The sequence below is a fragment of the Leptidea sinapis genome, chromosome 22 (genome assembly GCF_905404315.1).
Source record: "Leptidea sinapis chromosome 22, ilLepSina1.1, whole genome shotgun sequence".
Classification (NCBI taxonomy): domain Eukaryota; kingdom Metazoa; phylum Arthropoda; class Insecta; order Lepidoptera; family Pieridae; genus Leptidea; species Leptidea sinapis.
In genome coordinates this window covers 11,207,013-11,228,962 of record NC_066286.1, presented here as the reverse complement: position 1 = coordinate 11,228,962, position 21,950 = coordinate 11,207,013, and the positions used below count along the sequence as shown (strand labels likewise).

The 21,950-nt window shown below is 37.9% G+C and overlaps 1 protein-coding gene across 1 annotated transcript in view; it reads right to left on the bottom strand.

The window, feature by feature from the left end:
• Positions 1-21,950, bottom strand: part of LOC126970836 (synaptotagmin-10-like) — a 62,068-nt gene that overhangs the window by 23,010 nt on the left and 17,108 nt on the right. Inside the window, exons 3-5 of the mRNA XM_050816980.1 lie at positions 20,964-21,107; positions 5,633-5,755; positions 1,761-1,915 (exon numbers count right to left, since the gene is read on the bottom strand). Coding sequence (XP_050672937.1) covers positions 1,761-1,915; positions 5,633-5,755; positions 20,964-21,107 — 422 coding nt within the window. The remainder of the gene's footprint in view (positions 1-1,760; positions 1,916-5,632; positions 5,756-20,963; positions 21,108-21,950) is intronic.

Here is a 21,950-nt window from a genome sequence, read left to right as displayed (position 1 = left end):
GTATCGTCATAAAATCTTGTATGCTTTGTTTAACTCTCTGGTTGTGGCTTCATCTACAGGATCTACTTTACAGTTGATGACCTGCTCAACCCCAATATTTGCATATTAGGAAATTGACTTGAGAGCTCTTGCTTATCGGAACAAATGGGGTTGAGCAGGTTATCAATTTTTTTTTATTTGTTTAGATTATAATTGGTTAATTTCTCATATATGAAACTTAAAAATATTACTAAACAATAAATACAAGAAACCGACCTATTAGAGACGGCCTCATAAACTAACGACCAGCAAAATTAACCCACCTTACAATATATGTAATTTTAGTGTACCCGTGACATTACAATGTCACTAAAACCAGGCCGTTAAATTATAAGAAATGAAGTCGATTGACAATCTACCGTACAATTATAATATCACTAGTGAAATTGTAATATCATGGCTTTGACAATTTACCTGCGACACATACAGCACCATCATTCACTATTTGTTGGCAATCCGTTATGATTTTTTTTTTGTGAACTACATCAGTAATCCCAATGGAACATTTTATTTTGTTAAGAACAATCTTGTTATTAACGTTGTTTAAAACTTTCTTTAAATTAATGAATATTCAAATACCTAAATTCTTTCCGTGATTCTATTTTCTATATTATTTATTTTGGTTAGTACATCTGCTGTTTTTTTATGGAATAGGAGGACAAACGAACGTTGGGGTTACCTGGTGTTAAGTGACCACCGCCGCCCACAATCTCTTGCAACACCAGAGGAATCACAGGAGAGTTGCCGGCCTTTATGGAAGGTGTACGCGCTTTTTTTGAAGGTACCCATGTCGTATCGTCCCGGAAACACCGCACAAGGAACAGCTTTGTAGTACGTGGAAGAAAGCTCCTTAAAAACCGCACTGTGGAGGATCCACATCCAGATGGTGGTGGTGGATGATATCCTAACTTGTGGCGTGTCATGCGAAGGTGGAATTCGGCGGAAGGAATCAGGTTAAACAGCTCTTTGGAACACTCCCCGTGATAAATGCGGTAGAAAACACACAATAATAATGACGCCCACCTTCTTTGAAGCCAATTTGGGTTTGCCCTCCATCTGGAGGCGATTGCCAATTCCGTGGTCATCTGGCAATCGCTCGAGATTTCGAGACCCAGTATTCCGATACTAGGCGAGGCTTTAAGGGAAATGTTCTCGAAGAGCGGTACGACAAATGGGGGTTTTTTTAGTGGTAAACGCGCAAAATTGAGCCTTCTGGGGGTTAAATTGGACAAGGTTCAATTTAACCCATTCCGCGACCTTCTCAAGAGAGGACTCAATAGAAGACACTCGTTTCTCACGGCACGGTCGACGATTTCCCGAGAGAGACCTGCATGGCCCGTGTATAGGGCATCACCAGTGCTGTCGTCTGCATAGCAATGTATGTTGGAGGTGTCCAACATACATTGATATGCTGAAGAAACAGCGTGTGCCCAGTGAGGAAGCTGGAGGTCCACTTGCACAAGCTCTCAGGAAGCCCAAATGATGGAAGTCTTGAGAGGAGCGCCTTGTGCGATACACGATCAAAGGCCTTCGCTATATCCAGGCTGACTGCCAGGCCTTCCCCCTTGCTTTCAATAACCGCCGCCCATCTTGCCATCAGCAGTTGCCGAAAACATATTAGATTTCGATTTAAGTAAACCATATTGTTAATTAAAGAAATAACCTACATAGCTAATACGTTTTTCCCACTTATAAATGTCTTATGCTTAATGTAGACTTACCTAAACAAAAATGTTTCATTGAAAACCGGGTTGAGGTTCTTGCGGTGAACTTTCGTTTGAAACTTCTTCTTGCGGTCTGGCAGAAGAAAAACTTTAATGTACGGATCACTGCTTCCTGTTACGTCTTTGATAGGAAGATCACGGCCTTCAAATATCTGTAGGGAAAGAAAAATTGACTCTATTTTACGATACAATTATATAGTTTCTATTCATATGTAGGTTATTTGTCAGTATGTACAGATATTTGTCTGTTGTACCTGCTAATCTCTGAAACGGATGGAGTTTGACGAGGCTTTCAATGGCATCTCATTATAAATATGTACTAGCAAAGTGTCTTTCATAAAAAAATTAAATACTTAAATAAAATTCAATAACGATTAATTTGTTAAATTGCCACGTAATATTATCTACCTTAGCGATTTCTGCCTTTTACGATACTCTGGCATGTTATTTATTCTACATTATAAAAAACTTCATTTATTTTTGTAAAGTTTCTTTAACTGGCTTAACAGGCTGCCAGGCCGGCTAGATAACGGTTAAAGGTTTTGTTTGTTTATAATCCAAGTCACTAGAGACAACAAATTAACAAATTCATTATTTTAGTTTTTAATTTTGTTTTGTATAACTTGCAATGAGCGATTCTCTCCTGACACAGATTATCTATACCAGGAGAGTTTCATGTGATTGTAAATGATTGTGTACAAATAAAGAAATTTTGATTTGAATTGATTAAATTTATGCACGTGCATAAGGGCTATAAAATGCCACCTTTTTCCGATTTAATGACATACGACTTTACACTCCTGTGGCTTAGCTGATTTTTGCCACGTACGTTAAACCCTTATATAAATTATCATCTCATAAATAAAAACATTAAGTACATAAGAAGTTTACATGATACACAAGTTATACAACCGCCGTCTAAAAGAAATGAAAATCGTAAATCGTTAGCTCACATATTTTCCAAAGTTTCCTTATTGGATTCAGTTAGGTTTAACGATATAAGCTATAAAACTTCACAAAGAACTTGCTCACGACTTTAATACTGTGTTCCTGAAAGTATTGCATTAAGGTTCTTATTGTATTTTTTTCCATGATAGTACTTGCAAGATCTTTATCTAACTTATATCATTGAAATCTTGAAGGCCAATACAAAATAGATTTTCACGGAAAGTTTGACTGCCACCCACGGTTTGTACAACACCGAGTAATGGAGAGAGAACATAAAATTGTCCATTTTTATACTTCAATTTTCACCTGAAACTACTAAAAATCCTGTTAGGAGGCTCCATTCCTGTTTTTCAGTTTAACTTTTAAGGAAAAGGAGGAAATTCATGCGTACGGATCATTTTTGATTAAATCCATTCAATTTCACATATAAGAAACAATACACAGCACTAATGTTGCACAATAAGTCAGCTGTATAACTACATAGTAATTATTATTCCGCAGTGACCACGATTCATGCAATTGGCTCGAAATATCGGCATCAAATTAATAAAACATGTATCGTGAGTACCCGTCATAATAATTACTATGTATAGCTACAAATAATATACTGCTGTAAGCATTTCAGTGACGCGAACGCACGAGATTTTACCCATCCAAAAGGTGTCTAACTCTAAAAGTAATAAAAAGGCATTTCTCAAAATTGCTTCCTTTAGAATTCTTTTTGATGTCATATCTAATATACTAGATACTACTACCGCTTCGGAAACAAATGGCGCTCTGAGAGAGAAGAAGCGGCGCAAGAAACTCTCCCGGCATTCTTTTTTTGCGCTCTTTTCAATAAAAATATACAATATTGTACAATCATTTCTATCGCTATAAAATAATCACAATCTAGTCCCAGGCTGTCCGATCATTTAGATATTCAGCAGTGGAGTAATAGGATTTACGACAGAGCCAGTTTTTATAAAACATTTAAATTTATTTATAGATAATGCCTGAACAGTAGCTGGGACTTTATTATAGAAGTGTGTACATTTAACCTTAAAGCTAATATGTATCTTATGTATCTATATATATTTATTTTTTTATTATTTATTTATCACGTGCGCCAGTCAGGAGCATGTCGCTGTCGCAAATCTATGAATGAGATTTTCCCCTACCAAAAAGACCACAACGCGGCTATAGAAGTTTGCACTCCAAAAAATAAATTACTTCAATAAAGATTGAACCGCTGCCTATTTTCCTCTAAGTATCGTGATATACACTGGCCTGCAAAAGAAAGTATCACACTTTTCAAATTAAATTTTTTTCTTAACTATACAAGGTAGAGATTTAAAATTAAAAACGTTTTGTTGCAAATTTTATAGGCTTTAATTCTTAGAAACTAAAATTATACATTAGTAACATTTTTAACTTAAAAAAGATAAAACAATGAAAATAGACATTTTTAGTTTAGTGTAATAAAAATCAACTAAAATGTATTACATGTTATTTAATTTTTAATAACTGGTATTGTCTCCTCGAGCTCTGATAACAGCTTCGAGTCGGTTCGGCATACTGAACACTAGGTTTCGGAGCCGATGTTGGGGAATATTCTCCCATTCTTCTACCAGGGCCTGCTTTAGTGCCCTGAGGGTAGTTAGGTGGTGGTCTGCGATTTCTGACTAGCCTCCCAAGCTCATCCCAGGCGTGTTCAATCGGGTTGAGATCAGGACTTCTTGATGGCCAAGCCATCACGCTGATACCGACCTCCTGAATATACTCTTGTACGATATGAGCCGTGTGTGGCCGGGCATTATCATGCATCAGCATCGATCCATCACCCATACTTGCTAAATACGGACCTGCATACTATATACTACATCATTGAGAATCTCTTGAGCATAATATCTTTGCCCAGTGAGGGTGCCATTTTCTATGGCTACTAGCTCTGTGCGAACTTCTGAAGATGCCAGCCTATACATGTACACTGCCTCCATCGTATTGGACTCTTTCTGAGATGCAGGCTTGAAGGTATCGCTCACCAGGTCGCCTGTAAACACTTCGCCTTCCATCAGAAGTGTAAAGGGAGAATCGAGACTCATCTGCAAACAAAATTCTTGACCATTCTTCTTCATCCCACTTCATGTGTTCACGGGCGTATCGCAGTCTCGCTACTCGATGCTGTCTCTCGAGTTTTGGGCTACTCGCTGGTCTTCGGGGTTTCAAATTTGCTTCAGCAAGTCTTCTTCTCACTGTACTGTCACTAATGTAGTCCCTCCGGGTTTGAAGTAGCTGTTGCTGCACTTCAACTGCATTTTGGTGGCGATTTCTTAACACAGTGGAAATAATATAACGATCTTCTCGGGCACTGGTACACCTGGGTCTGCCATTACAAGGTCTCCTCAGATGGTGTCCAGTCTCTTCGTACCTTCGCTTTACCTTCTGGACCGTTCGTACCGTCACACCCACCATTCTTGCAGTGCGACGCATACTGATGCCTAGTTCCAGAAAAGTCATAATCCTAGCACATTCTTCAACTGAAAGAGGCATGATAAATAAATCTTATGTGCTTTTTTAGCACAAATTTTTAAAACAAGACCCATCGATCTTGAAAAAATTTTAAAACAGAAAGAAAAATGTGAATGGTAAAATTGTAATTCGGAAACGTCCACTTTGAAAAAGGAATGGTTTTGTTTTTGAAGTTTTTGTTCAGCCAATTCTTAAAAGAAGGTTACCGACTATAAACTTTTTATGTACAATATTAAATTTTCTTTGGAGTCCTTTTTATTTCGAAAGTATATCTTGTGAACTTAAAACGTTATCCCAATTTTAAAAGTGTGATACTTACTTTTGAAGGCCAGTGTAGTTAACATTAACTTTCAGTAAAATCGATACCAATAAGAACAAATCTTGCAGCAAAAGAGACTTACAAAACGTACCTTAACAACTAGCGCTTCAACTTCCTGATCGTATTTCAGAGCGAAGTGCAGTTTCCCGCAGAATTCCAAGTCACCGCTGTCCGAAGACGACTGACGAACCAGCTCGTTCTTGTACAGCTCCGGCTACGAAAAGCAAATAAAAAGTCTGTCAGACTGCACCAGTGGGAGGCTCCTTTGAACAGGATGCCGGCTAGATTATAGGTGCAGTAATGTATAAGCATTATCATATTATATAAGTTTTTCGGTTAGAAGGGCGCCGTAGCTAGTGAAATTAGAGACGAGACTTAACATATTATGTTTCAAGGAAACGATTGTAGTGCCGCCCAGAATTTTATCAAGAATCCTGAGCGGCACTGCATTGTAACGGGTAGGGCGTATCAATTAGACTCAGCTGAACGTCCTGCTCTTCTCGTCCTTTCATTTATCCATTATAACAACATTATTATTATCATTCAAAAGTTATGTAAACAATAGTTAGTTTTTTCAATTTATTAATTAAAATACATGTTACAATGTCATTAGTTTTAACTCTCCGCACTTCTTCTTTATGCAAACTTTAACTATGCAATTTCTCACAGACATCCATGCGTTAAATGTGTTTCAAAAAGGATTTAAAGTTGGTACTATAGATTATATTACTTTAACGAAACCTAGAAAAATAATTTGTTATTTTAACATTCGCATTGAATTTTTAGAAACACTCACAAAAATATAAATTCGAGGATTCATCTCTCAATAATTCAAAATATTTTCAAGCCATTACTTAATTGTTTCATGCACTTAAATGTAATGATACAGCTCTTTGTTGTAGAAAAACCTTAAGAAAACCACTTTTACTAAAAACCGACCATTGTGTAAATGCTCAGCAATATTTCTTTTATATTAAATCTAAAATGTTTTCTTTCACATTGCCAATTTTAAATTGTAAAAGTTTTTCATACTCATTTTTATGAACAGTAATGATGAACATCATGTTCATGAAGCGTATTTTTTTATAAGAGAGGGGACAAACGGGCTAAAGGCTCATGGTATGGGGAGAGGTGAGGCAACCGCCCATGGATATCCGCAACAACAGGTGTGCCATGAAATGCGTTGCCGGCCTTTAAGGTGGGAGTCTGCCTTTTTCTAGAAGGTCCCTAAGTCGTATCTGTTCGGGAAGACCGCCGCTGGTAGTTGATTCCACAAAGTGGCTGTACGAGGCAAGAAATTTCTAACAATACGCGCGGTTGTGGAATGCCAGACTTCTACGTGATGCCGATGGTACTTTGCACGTAATGTCCGGTGGTGGAATTCAGCCGCTGAAATCAACCCGAACAGCTCCTCTGAGCACTCCCCGTGATAAATGCGATAGAAGATGCAGAGAGAACCCACATCTCTCGCAATGCTAAAGAATCAAGTCGATCGGAGATGACTTGATCGTCGATAATTCGAGCCGCTCTTCGTTGTATGCGGTCAAATGGAAGAAGCTGGTACTGGGGAGCACTCGCCCAGAGGTGAGAACAGTACTCCATTTGAGGCCGAATTAACGCCTTATAAAGTTGCAGGCGGTGGCTTTTAGTGAAGTACTGTCTCGCCTTACTGAGTACACCAAGCTTTTTATAGGCCAGTTTGGTCTTCTCTTCCAAGTGACCACGGAACTGAACGTCGCTCGATATATCGACGCCAAGTATGCCAATACAGGCTGTGGCAGTTAGAGGAGTGATCTCGAATCGAGGGGATACGACAAAGGGAGACTTTTTAGTGGTGAACGCACAAACTTGTTTCTTCTTGGGGTTGAATTGGACTAAATTTTGTCGGCCCCATTCCGAGACTTTGCAAAGCATAGTCTCGATTTCAGACTCAAGTTTGTTTCGGTTCTCGTCGACGCTATCCCGGGACATGCGTCCTTACATAAACAATGAATTCAAGCTCTTAAGGTTGATGCATCCAATATACGATAATTTATATTTATACAGTTTATTCTTTATTACTTTTTATTAAATATTTGGTATTTAACTAACACATTTCATATATTGAATGCAGCACCTTACAAACTAATTTGTTATGTATATTACAGCCAGTGTAACATACTCTATTTGATTGAAAAGAGTGGCTGTTGTTTTTCTTGTATGTTCTTCTTATGTACTCTACTTTTTCCGAACATATTGTAGATTCAGTAATTTAAAAGCAATATGTGAATAAGTGGTGATTCAAAAGCGCTTAATTTAAGCCTAATTGAATAAAGTTTATTTGACTTTGACATTATATTTTATTTTTATATATTAAGCTTGTCCCATTGTTTTTTATAGAAGAGAAGTACGAATGTGTTTACATATGGATCACCTGATAGTGATAAAGGTATGACCACCCATTCTCACTTTAAACACCAGAGAAATCACAAGAGCCATACCGACCTAATAAAGCGTTAATTAAACTTGCATATGATTCGAAAAACATATTCAAACGTAGTATTTTCTTTGATTAAAGCGAGTGTTACTCATCTAAATAAAATACTTTAAACGCGTGTAAGTCACCCTGAAAACGTGCTGAGATAAACGTCGGGTTAAATTAAATAATAATAAAAATATCTCTTTTACGCAAAAACACATAAGTAAAAACACAGTTACAATTACACGCGTTTTAATTATTTAAATGGTATTTTATTATAATTGATGCGTGGAAGGCGAGGTTTGAACCAGTGGTCACCGTCGAGAGAGTCAACAGTTCTACCTATTCTCTCCACCGACGATATTTTTTTAAGAAAGAATGACGTGTCCATCAAGACATTCCTTATGGTAAGTACGAGTAATTAAATCTTTTTTTTTATGAAAATAGGGAATGAGACGAGCAGGACGTTCAGCTGATGGTAATTGATGCGCCCTTCCCATAACAATGCAGTGCCGCTCAGGATTCTTGAAAAACCCCAAAAATTCTGAGCAGCACTACAACAGCGCTCGTCACCTTGAGACACAACATGTTAAGTCTCATTTGCCAAGTAATTTCACTAGCTACGGCGCCCTTCAGACCGTAACACAGTAATAATTACATTAAACATTACTGCTTCACGGCAGAAATAGGCGCCGTTGTGGTATCCATAATCTAGTCGGCATCCTGTGCAAAGGAGCCTCCCACTTTTTGTTATAAGAGAAAAGTTGTCAGCCGTCTAAGCTATTTCACGAAAGTACCCATGTCATATTATGTCCATTTGTCTCTCATTGAAAGCAATGTTGACTTCAAATATTAATGTTCCCTCGATACAATTTCTTAAATGTCACTTAATTTATTATAACAGAGTGTTGTCGTTCATGGAATTTTAAGCACGTTCGAAAAATGTTTTCACAAAGAAAATACTCAAGGTATTATTAGTTGAATATTGAGAAATACGTCGCGTCGATGCAATAACCTCGTCGTGATTTAAATAATAGAAGCATATAAAGATAATGTCACACATATTTTGAAAATATAATAATAAATATATAAGCATCAAGAGATATTATTTACATTATTTATTTATAGTGCCAAAGTGAACCTTTCCGCGAACTCACTACACTCACCCTCATGAAGGTTTGTTTTTTGTTGAGACCAGGAATATTTAGACCACGAAATGGGACCCATACGTCGGGTTCCCCCCCTTCCAACTAAAAAGCTCCCCTATGCTGGTAGCTCGAAAGCTTTTCCAGTGACAAAGGACATGTGCTGTGGAGGCCGCGAATACTGCGCAACAGTCTCACAACGCGGGGTGTCTCTTAAGAAGACTCGAACCTCGGACTAGCTGTGTGCTTGCGGGAAGGCGAGAAGATCCCTAACGATTTGACTTTGATCTGATAGTTGAATGAATATTGAATAAATAAAGTAAGTAATTAGTCCGATAGGCTTATGACAAAAGAAATTACACCCTCGCCGGCGAGTGAGGTGATGTAAAGTGCAATGTATGTATGTGTGTTTGTTTGTGAAGTGTGGTTGTGATTGTTTATGTGGTGTTGTCAGTCTGTCTGTGTGTGGGTGTGAGTGGAGTGAAAAAAATTACTGGACGAGGGCACTCTCGTGAACAATGAAGGACCTCCGAATGGTCCAAAACTATTCGGTACCAACACCGATAAAACGTAAGTAAAGACGATTTAAATCAATAAATTAAACTATAGTTCTGTACAGAGTTTTAGTATTGAGTATCTTACCAACTCTCATCAAGGGAACGTGCTATATCTCAATATATGGGATGAATTTATTTGACAGGTAACGAGAAATGTGTTTAAAGCATTCATGGTAGTGATATAAAATTAAATTGTTCTCGTATTTTTTGTATATGATAGATTCATGGGAAATATAATAGGCTATTTACATTAGACACAGTCATAAGATAAAGGTATAAAAAGGAGGACGCGCTTTTTTAAAGATGCTCATGTCGTATCGTCGTAAATTTATATAAAGAATCATATTAATGTAAATTCCTAGTGATTATTAACTCCCAATGACTCGATAACAAATATCTTATAGTTATCACAACAGCTTCTTCTAATTTGATGGTAGTATACCCTTATTTTTAATTTACACATATCATTTAAATAAACGGAGGCTACTTAAGATTACACGTCAGCAGTGAAATCTCTATAATAATAATAATATTATAATATTGACACAATTTTCACACTAATTATCTTGTCCCAAGTTAAGCATATATAGCCTGTGTTATGGGTAACAAGGCAATGATATATTTAATAGAATATACTTACTTAAACATACATAAATTCATATAAACATACATAAATACATTTAAACATCCATGACTCGGCAACAAACATCCATATTCATCATGTAAATGCTTGCACCTACCGGGATTCGAACCCGGGACCTCTAGCTTAGTAGGTAGGATCGCTAACCACTCGGCTATACAGGTCGTCAATGAAGACGAGGTGAATGGAAATGCAACACTGATCTCCGAAAGGATCTCTCAGTGACTCTATCGGACTACCTTCGCTACATAGCCGAGCGTGACAGCTCACTCAAAATTTTTTTCAGCACGCAAAAAGAAAGTTTCACTTAAAAAGTGTTAGTAATTTAAAACTTAAATACCCGACCTTTCCAACATGAATGATCTTTAAAAAATCGTTCGCACTTTGTAGTTTTCTTTTTTTTATTAAAATTAGAGATGCGACGAGTAGGACGTTCAGCCGAAGGTAATTGATTCGCCCCGCCCATTACACTGCAGTGCCGCTCAGGATTCTTGAAAAACTCAAAAAAATCTGAGCAGTACTACAATTGTCATCTTGAGACTTAAGATATAAACTCAGTAATATGTAAATTCACACCGAAACACAGTAATGTTTACATATTACTACTTCACGGTAGAAATAGGCGCCGTTGCGTTACCCATAATCTAGCCGGCATCCTGTGCAAAGGAGCCACCCATTAGTGAACTCCCCTTCCTAAACCATAACTAAATAATATAGTTGTTTAAATGAACAGTGAATTGCTGGAGTGCGCACGGTTGCTTGTGTGAGTGTGTGTATGTGCGTTTGCATGTCTATCCTTCTATTTCATAAATAATTTATGTTGATAAAATCTCGATTAAATCTTTGAATAGCATGTAAATTAAAATGACTGTCTTAAATTCTTCGTAACACCACAGGCATAAAAAGAGTTTTGCCTTCAATGTACTTTTTTATGATTAATGATGGAAACTTAAAATATAACGATTGTACCCAAAAGGTTACGAGTTCAAGTCGTAAATATGAACCTACTAAATAATATGTATTGTGTTTTAACATAAAACAAAATTTACGATGCCACCAATCTCAGATATAAATTGCAATATTTATAGGTTTTATAAAAGATTATCTTAAATCAAATACTTATAATTTTTTAGGAAATTAGTAGCAAAACTAGCATATGCGAACTATGGAATAAGCTTTGTTTAGCTAGACCTTAGATAATTTATACGTCTAGATAGCGTCTCTTACCGTTAGACAACCGATAAAAACAGGCCAGGAATTTTAGATAAGTGTACGTGACAAGCTTCGTATTACACTCGCGATTTGTATGACACTTTGTGTTAGTGTGCGTGAATTTCTCAAAATAGGGGCTAGTTCTAAGTTAAATTTTTTTCGGCGTTTTCACCGTAGTTTATCTAGACAAATGAATGATCTAAGATTAGGACATAAAGAATACGAAGTAATTAGGAACTAGGTTTTTCGTTTAGAAGTATGATGTTCAATGTGACCCTTTAGTATCATTTACATACAACCTACGCACATAAAAGACCAATAGAATTTGATCAGGCATATTAAGCTTAATCACACCGTTAACAAAACGAGCGAAATCAATTAAGAATAATGCTTCGCTTCCATTAGCAACACAATGAAACTGCTGACTCAACATACAGGGCGATAAGAGAATTAAATACATTTTACTTACACTATAACAAAATATAGTAATTTAGATAATAGTTATTTAATGAACGACGAATGAAAATCTAAATCATTTTCGTCTATTTCTAAATTTATACACTAAGAATGCTCATACTAATTGTCTTAAGCTTTTGTGGTTTTCTTGCCTCAAATGTTGTTGTTTTTCTTTTTGTTTAGCAAACATCTTAGTGAGCGGTAAGAAAGATCCTTATAAAAAGCGAAGAATTGTTTCGGCAATTCTTACTTCATTACTTAAAAGAGAGTTGGTATTTAATAAGCTAATAAAGTGTTTTTCTATTTCTATTTCAAATAAACACTTGCTTAATTATTTAGATAAGAAGGATACTAAAAAAACATTTAAGTGCAAGAGTTCTGCACACATACACTTTATAAAAACGTGGTCAAAGGATCGATTTGATACTGGTGTGCGCCAGACCAGAGATGACAGCAATACTCTATATGCTCTGTCGTTGATGCCCAGCTTCTTCGAAGCCAATTTGGTGACCGCTCGTGATTTCAAGATCCAGTATATCGATACTAGGCGAGGCTTTAAAGGAGGTGTTGTCGAAGAGCGGTGATACGATACATGCTTTTTATTAGTAAGTAACGCGCAAACTTGAGTTTTATGGGGTTTAAATTGGACTAGGTTCAATTTACCCAATTCCGCGACCTTTTCAACAAATACAATGAAAACTCAATGGCGTGTCATAGCTGACTTTTCTGCAAAAATAAATAATATCAATATTGAAGCAAATGTATCTTATTGCAACCAATAATGTTAAAAAAAAATATTATTCCTATCCTAACCACTGTTGTCATCTTCTGTATCTACCGAATTGGTTCTTAAGCTGAAAGTGGTAGGGTGCGAATGCTTTGATAATGAAAGCTTTGAATATTCACTTTTCCAATGAGATCTTGAATGCCTTGAATCTATTAATATGACAAGCATGTAACATCTTTTGCAATATCATCCATCTTTTATCATTTTTTATCATCATTACTTTAATTGCCTCACATCTAGTTACCATTGCCACATTTTCACACCACTTCAGGGTCAATCCGTTGCCAGCACGTGCTATATGTATGCTTAATTTAACAAAGACAGATGTAACTGACAATGTAAATCTTACTGCTGATGACGAATGAAGGGGGAAATCTCCAGGAATAGACGGCTTAAGTTGAGAACATGTTTTATATGCGGGGGAGCCATTATATATGGCTCTAGCCACCTTATACAATGTCTGCATAAATTTTGGCTATCTCCAAATGATTTGAGTTTTCTTCAGTGTTAATTCCACCAATCTGAAATTCAGTTTCGTACCAGATTTAGGCGAGACAACACGTCCTGAAGATGCCTCGTGTAGAGGCGAAACACGTGTCGAATTGTTTAAAGACAAATATTGGCGGAATTAACACTATAGAAAACTCAAATCATTTGGATAATTATGGATTTCCGTAAAGTAACGCCTACTTCATAAAATTTTCTTTTGGCTATCTGCCAAAACAACTTATGAGAATAGTGGTAGTTCCTATACCAAAGAATGAAACGGGTGACCTTTCCAGTCTCAAGAACTATAGACCGATCTCGTTAGGCACAGTATTAGGTAAGATACTGGAAAGATTGATTCATCCAAGTTTAAATGAACCACTACATCAGCAGAGGTACGTCAGTTTACGCGTGTTTTGTGGACTTAAGTCGTTTTTTTGACCTTGTAAATTATAATTTACTTTGGGAGAAACTGGATGCCTCTAATGTGCCTAAAAAACGGTGAATCTGTTGAGGAATTGGTACGGAAACCAAACTGACAGTGCAATATGGGACGACGCGACATCTAGCGCGTACATGCTAGAATGTGGTGCTTGTCAGGGTGGGATAACCTCTCCGGACCTCTTTAGCCTGTACATAAACGACCTGATTGCGGAGCTGAGGAGCGAGATCGGTTGTCACACAGGGTCCACATGCATGAATAATTTCAGCTGTGCAGATGACATGGTGCTTATCAGCCCCTCAATTAGGGGGCGTCGCGTCGTAGGCTTGTATCAACATGTGAGCATTACACCAGAATATGGCCTTAAGTTAATGTTAAGAAAAAAGTTACGATGGTGTTCCGTTCAGGCAGAGATCCGAAGGCGATTCCAGCGGTATTTCTCAACAGAGATGTGCTTGAAAGGGTTAATTGGTTCAGATATCTCGGACATATACTAACGGAGGGTCTCGTTCACAATGAAGATGTAGAGATGGATTGTCGTGCTCTGGCTGTTAGATGCAACATGATGGCACGTCACTTCGCAAAGTGTAGTGACGATGTAAAGGTGACATTGTTTAGAGCATAATGTTTATGTTTCTATACATGTCAACTTTGGGTCAAGTTCACCAGGCATGCTGTCAGCAACATCAGGATGCAATACAATGACAGTTGCCACAGACATGTCCGCTGAGGCTGGAGTACCAGACTTCTTCGCAATCATAAGATCACGAACAGCTTCTTTTTGGAATCGTCTCGGTACCTCTAGTAACGAGATTCTCAGTACATTGCCGGAGGATTTGAACTGTTCCATTTTCAAGCACTGGGATTCAGTGCACAGGGAGGCGAATAAAAAATAGCCCTGATACAACAGGTACCAAACAGTTACGACCAATTTGCATGACGAGTGACGACAAAATGTGAATTATGATAAGCTTATTGTCATCGGCAATTTTGAATTATTAATTTTTATTTTTCTTTAATTTTTAACTTAAATACGTTGTATTGGGTTTATACCTTTTAATAAAGACTATTATTATTATTGCTGTCTTGGGTCTGGTATATTTACCAACTTGAGTTAGGGATGGTGATTGTTTAGACCCTTTTAATTTATGGCCTGTTTAATGACTACTTTAATAAAAATATTTAAAAAAAATCCACACTACTCCACAGCTAAAGAATCAAGGAAATTAGTACGTTGAGTGATTTTCAATTAATTCAAGTCTTTACTAAAATCCAAATTGGATAAATTTATGCTTTCTAAAAATATATACTGTATTTTCACCAGATCACCAAAGAGTATACAACAATTTTCTTCTTGTACTTATTATAATAATAATTTATGTCCTTCTGCTTTGGTATCCATAAAAGTGCGGTCATAAAAACCTTTACGTAACGAGATTGCAGAAAACTTATAAGGTAAAAAGAAAACTAGAAAGAATATTATCTAAAGGTAAGTTTCATGATTTCGACTTGATTGACGGCGCATTATTCATGATGAGCGGATGGATTTTGGCGTAATATTTTTTTTTATATATAAGAGGCCAATATTAATAACTTAAGATATCAAAACGAAACTATAAATTGTATTTCGATTTTAATTTCAATACATGCTACTCTATTCTTACATTATCACACACACACACACACAATTAATTGTAAATTGTAAAATTTGGTTTTTTTATCATTTCTGTTTATTTCTATATTGTTTACTAAATAAAATGTATCTGCTAAGGAAGTTGCGAGATATTCCCAATACAAGTCTCAACCACTAAAAAATAAACGAAATTTATTTATTATTTATTCTAGATGAAGCACATAATCAATTTTTTATTTTCATAGTATGTTCTATTAAAAACAAAATACATGACATAAATGAAAAATATTTTGGTTACGGCGTATCGGTCGCTGTACGCACGTCACTATTCTACACTCGCCATACTTATGTCATCAATGTCGTGGCATCCCTTAAATGTAGGCAATTTGTGTCGTATGAAATATATATTATTTACTAGCTGACCCAGCAAACGTTGTATTGCCGATATTAAAATCGCTATACAAAAGTAACTGTTGATCGTAGATGGGTGAAAATTTGAAGTTGTATGTATTTTTAATGCTGACTCATAATCAAACAAATTTTTAAAAAAATGTCACAAACATTAAAAAAATAAATTTGCCGTGGACCACCCTTTACATTTAGGGGGTTGAAAAATAGATGTTGTCCGATTCTCAGACCTACCCAATATGCACTCAAAATTTCATGAATTCTCATCTCGGTCAAGCCGTTTCGAAGGAGTTTAACTACAAACACCACGACATTAGAATTTTATATATATGTTAGATAAATAATATTACGAATTATTGGCGAAACGGTATATTTCATACTTTCAAATTATTTCGACTATATTGATCGATGGTGCATATTACTCTTGGACGCATTTTATGAATTGTTCTAATAGTCCTCTTTAGGAATACAAAAATACTATGAACTTCCGCCACAAATGTTATTCATATCAAGTCTGAGCAGTTTTAATGGCAAGAGCTGCAGAACTCCATCTTACTGATATGTGGGGCCCACTTAATTTACTATCTATGGTAATGACAAGAAAAAGAGTCTAAAATACAAATTAAAAAGTTTTGAAATCTAGCATTACCTTAGCCTCGGTTTCTTGCACATTATGTTGGTGGTTTCCTTGTTTTTTGAACCAATTTAATAACTTTAACATAGTATCATTAAGCAATTTGCTAGTCACTGTATTATCTTTTCGTTTTGTTTTCGCCAACACCCTGATGAACAAAATATATCGAAAAATGTTGCTGAGCAGTGTATTCGAACAATCATAATATTGTTCAACATAACTGTTACATAACCTTACATAGGCTTTTAGGCCGTTAACAAGGCAAAATTCCCTTTTGAAGGGAATGAAGAAAAGCTGTATGAGGCATATTGTTGTGTGGTTTTTCCGTCCTTATAAGCCATAAAGATTTCTGATACCTTACACAGTTTTGGAAAAAAGAATCTCCTAAGGTGACATTGAACAAGCAGGCAAGGTTTACGAAATATTTTTTGATTCTGAGGGTAATCAGTTCAAATCCAGACACCCTTTTGGGATTGAGTAATCTTATTTCTAAAGCTTTCCTTCTTAAAAATATTTTATTTACAAAAAATAACATTTTCAGCCCCACAATACATAGCATTGCGTTACGTTTGAATTATTGCTTTTTATTTTGATTATATCATTAAAATTATCAAATTAACATACGAAAAGGTATTTCATATATTATAATGAATTGATAAACGTAATATTTAACGAGAAAATAACTACACGGAAGAGATCTAACGAATAGAGTTACAAAGCTTGGTAAAGTGTTTAATGAAGTGAATATTTCCATGCTATTACTGCCTCTTTGTAGCCAACCAACCACCGATAACTTACAATAAGCTCTCTTAAATACCTGTTTTAAATTTATAACGATAGACCAGAGAGCGTTGCCGGCCTTAAAATATTATAAATTTCAAATCGATAGTTTTGGGAATGGTTTTACAGTTCATTGAATAGGTCAAAGCATCGTCTGTCTGATAAGTTAGTTCAATATAAAATAGATCCATCTAACTGTATATACAGTATACCTGTATGACCCAAAGAAAATAAAATTTCTAATAGTTATACAGATGTAACGTTGTTAGATTTTAACTAGTGATGATGGTGATGTATGCTTCCGATCAGATCAACAGAACTTTATTTTGTTATTAAAACCCTCCAAAAATATGACAGACACAATAAGGCCCCGGCGACCCCGCTCGTGGTGGCCACGGTAGCAGCCACATAAGCTACGGGGCAGGGGGTGCTAAGAATCCCCGGGTGCGGCATCGCTACCACAAACGAAGACCATTGGCCCTGGCAACATACAATGTCAAGAGACTGCGGACCGACGAGAAGTTGGAGGAACTGGAGGAAGCTGTGAGCAGATTACGATGGAATGTCGTGGGGTTATCTGAGGTCCGAAGACACGGTGAGGACTCCATAATTCGGACACATGCTCTACTTTCGGGAGGGTGACCAACTGTCTCAGGGTGGTGTCGGGTTAACGTAACTGAGGTGGGGAGTGTGTCGACTAGGGTAGCGTACCTAATACTCAGAATTACTGAACGGTATTCGTTGAAGGTCATTCGGGCTTACGCTCCAACTTCGATACACTCAAACGACGAGGTGGAGGCCATGTATGAGGACATCTCAACAGACATTCAAACTCCGAAGACCCACTTCAACGTTGTATTGGGAGACTTCAATGCAAAACTGGGCAAACGTAGCGGCGATGAGTTGAGAGTGGGGAAAAGGAGGATCTCTATATGATGAACTCCTTCTTCATGAAGCCAGAACAACGCAAATGGACTTGTATCAGCCCCGATGGTACCACTAAAAATAAGATCGACTTCATTATGTCGACCAAAAGCCGTATATTCAATGATGTCTCCGTGATCAACTCAGTGAAAACTGGGAGTGATCACCGCATAGTAAGAGGCACATTAAATATCAATCCAAAACTGGAGCGGTCTCAACTGGTGAAGTCTTCATCCAGATCCAAAACCCCGAAAACTTTCAACTCGAATTGCAAAACCGCTTCGAATGCCTCGGTGACTGCGTAGACGTGGACGAGTATTACAACAGGTTCGTGGCAACTGTCCAAACGGCTGGGTCTAAGTTCTTCAAGGTCAGCCGTTCAAAAAGAATCGGAAAAATCTCAGACTATACCCTCGAATTGATGGATGTAAGACGCCAAATCACCTTTCAGTCCCCGGACGATGCTTCCCAGTATAGGCAGCTTAATAGACAGATCTCCAAGTCATTGACTCGCGATATACGCCGCCACAATACAGATTGTGTGAAGGCGGCCATAGAACGTAACAAAGGCTCAAAAGTATTCCAGATATGACTATCGGGCAGAGCCAACTGACAAAGCTAAAGACCGGTGACGGTAGGGTCGTTCCGTCTAAACCCGAACTTTTGTGGGAAGTAGAGAAGTTTTACGGACAGTTATACACGACCGCACGGGAACCTGTTGCCAACAAGGCTGAAGACCCAAGAGCCAAATTAACCGACACAATACCGAAGATATCCCAGACGTCAGCCTGAACGAGATTAGTATGGCCCTAAAACAACAAGGCGCCAGGTGATGATGGAATTACAGCTGAGCTTCTGAGAGCTGGTGGTACCCCTGTACTCTCCAGAAACTATCAATTTCGTCATCTTCGCTGTTCTTCAAAAAGGGCGATAAAATGCTTTTGAAGAACTATAGGCCCATATCGCTTCTAAGCCATGTATATAAGCTGTTTTCAAGGGTTATCACGAATCGTCTCGTGCATAGGCTCGACAACTTCCAGCCTCCCGAACAAGCCGGATTCCGAAAAGGCTTTAGCACCATAGACCACATACATACGCTGCGGCAGGTTATACAGAAGACAGAGGTGTATAACCAGCCAGTATGCTTGGCGTTCGTGGACTATGAGAAAGCCTTTGATTTGATCGAGATCTGGTCGGTGCTTCAATCTCTCCAGAGGTGCCATATTGATTACCGATATATCGAAGCGTTGAAGTGTTTGTATAGAAGCCACCATGTCAGTCCGTCTTCAGGACCAGATCTCGAAGCCTATCCGACTGCAGCGGGGAGTCAGCCAAGGCAATTGTCATATCGCCTAAGCTGTTCACCGCTGCGTTGGAAGATGTCTTTAGCCTTCTGGACTGGAACGGACTGGGTATCAACATCAACGGCGAATACATCACTCACCTTCGATTCGCATACGATATCGCAATTATGGCAGAGACCATGGAAGACTTAAGCTCGATGGCCTCAATACAGCTTCCCAAGGAGTAGGGCTCAAAATGAACATGGACAAGACGAAGATCACATCAAATATCCATGTCGCTACTCCCATAACAATTGGGAACTGTACTCTCGAATTTGTTGACGAGTACGTCTACCTCGGACAAACAATCCAGTTAGGCAGGTCCAATTTCCAGAAGGAGATCACTCGTTAAATCCAACTCGGATGAGCAGCGTTCGAGAAGTTCCGTAAAATCTTCTCGTCTCAAATACTACAGTGTCTGAAGACGAAGGTTTTCAACCAGTGTGTGTTGCCAGTGATGACTTACAGTACACAGACGTGGTCGCTATGGGCCTTATGAGAAAGCTCATGGTCGCTCAGAGGGCAATGGAGAGGGCTATGCTCGGAATTTCCCTGCGAGATCGAATCAGAAATGAGGAGATCCGTAGGAGAACCAAAGTAACCGACATAGTCCAAACGATTGCGAAACTGAAGTGGCAGTGGGCAGGGCACATAGTTCGACGGACAGATGGCCGTTGGGGCAGTAAAGTCCTCTAATGGCGACCACATACCGGAAGACGCAGTGTTGGCAGGCCCCCCACAAGATGGACCGACGATCTGGTCAAGATCGCCGGAATACGTTGGATGAGGGCAGCGCAGGACCGATCGTCGTGGAAATTTTTGGGGGAGGCCTTTGTCCAGCAGTGGACGTTTTCCGGCTGATGATGATGAGTAGAACGAGCGCTGAATGAGCCACCTTTTAAGTTAACATTAAAAAGTGTTAAAATTTGACACGCTTGTAATATAGTCCGGGAGTTTATTATAAACCCGAGGGCTCATAGCGTATTCCAGGCTATGTATACTGCATTTAGGCAATTCGCGTGCAGCAGCTGGAATTAGCTCGTGTCGCCACTTTTTTTATACCGGTGTAAGTGAGCTCGGGCGTATAAACCTATCTGAAGTATTAGGAGGCTTGGTATTGTTAGTATGTTTCTCTAACTCAGCGGTCTTCTTGTAATTTATACCTACGTGTGGGCGGTGCGCTAAGGTTGGTACATAAAAAAAGTACCACGCGGACGGCGTGGTGCAGCTAATTTAACTCGGACAGCGACCAGTCTCGGCGGCGTACGGCGTGGCATACAATAGTTTTGTCTTCCCAAGATTGTTTAGTGGCCGTTTATATCGTGTGTATGTGTGCGTCATTTCGGGCGCCCTTTTTTGAAGTTAAAGTACTTTTCTATTTCTGTATTATGTGTAAAGCTTACAATTAATTCCTTGTTGCTGTCCACGGTCGCACCACCGTTGATGTTATCTTGAGATTTTTCTTATCAATTTTTCATTGTATCAAACCTATAAATAATTTAAAATATAAAACCTACCTTAATGAGTCCTATTGAAGAATCCGCTCGTTCAAGACTGCAGATGCTGAACTGGATGGATGGAAGATCGAGCCGATGGGACAGCTGTCGTTGGAATGTCTGATGACGATCAGGAACAATTGGCAGGGTTGTCTGCCGCAGTACCTGCAAACACAAAATATATTACATCAAACATACATTAATGTTCAAACATTAAATCTAAGGTTCAGATAACACATTGTGATACCACAGATTGAGAAAAGAGCAATCACCCTCAGGATATTTAATAATAAATTTTATTGTTCGATTTTTTATGACAATAAGGGACGAGAGGAGATATAAGTTCAGCTGATAGTAATTGGTACGCCCTACGCATTACAATGAATTATGCACTACAATTGCGCAAATTAAGGTGACGACCTTAAAACACTTATGTCTTCATCTTAATGTTAAGTTGAATTTGCCCAGTAATTTACCTAGCTACGGCGCCCTTCAGACTGAAACACGATAATGCTTACACATTACTGCTTCACGGCAGAAAGCCGGAAACAATCTAGCCGGCGCACCATTCTCTGCAAAGAAGCCTCCCAGTTGTAAATGCCCTATGTCGCCTCTTACGACACCCTCAGCCCTCAGGCCTATTCTTTTTATGCCACGGGGAAGCACAGGACAAACTATATTATATTGTAAAGAATTTTTAATAAATAAATTAGGATATTGGTTGACTCTAAAGGTCATCCCTGAAACTTCCCGCTAATTCCATACAAATTATTTATTACTAATTATCATTATACTATCATTACAAATTATCTGATAAAAAATAAAACTATTTTATAAATTTTAAACCGCAATTACTTCTGATTGAATATACCAATTTCCACGCAGTTTTCAGTAAGTCAGAATTATTTTTTTCGTAGTTGTTGTGGGATTTCTCAAAACCTACTGATCAAAATTGCGTTTAAAATATAAGTTTGCACAACAAGTTTGTTTGTTTTGCCCTTTCAAATG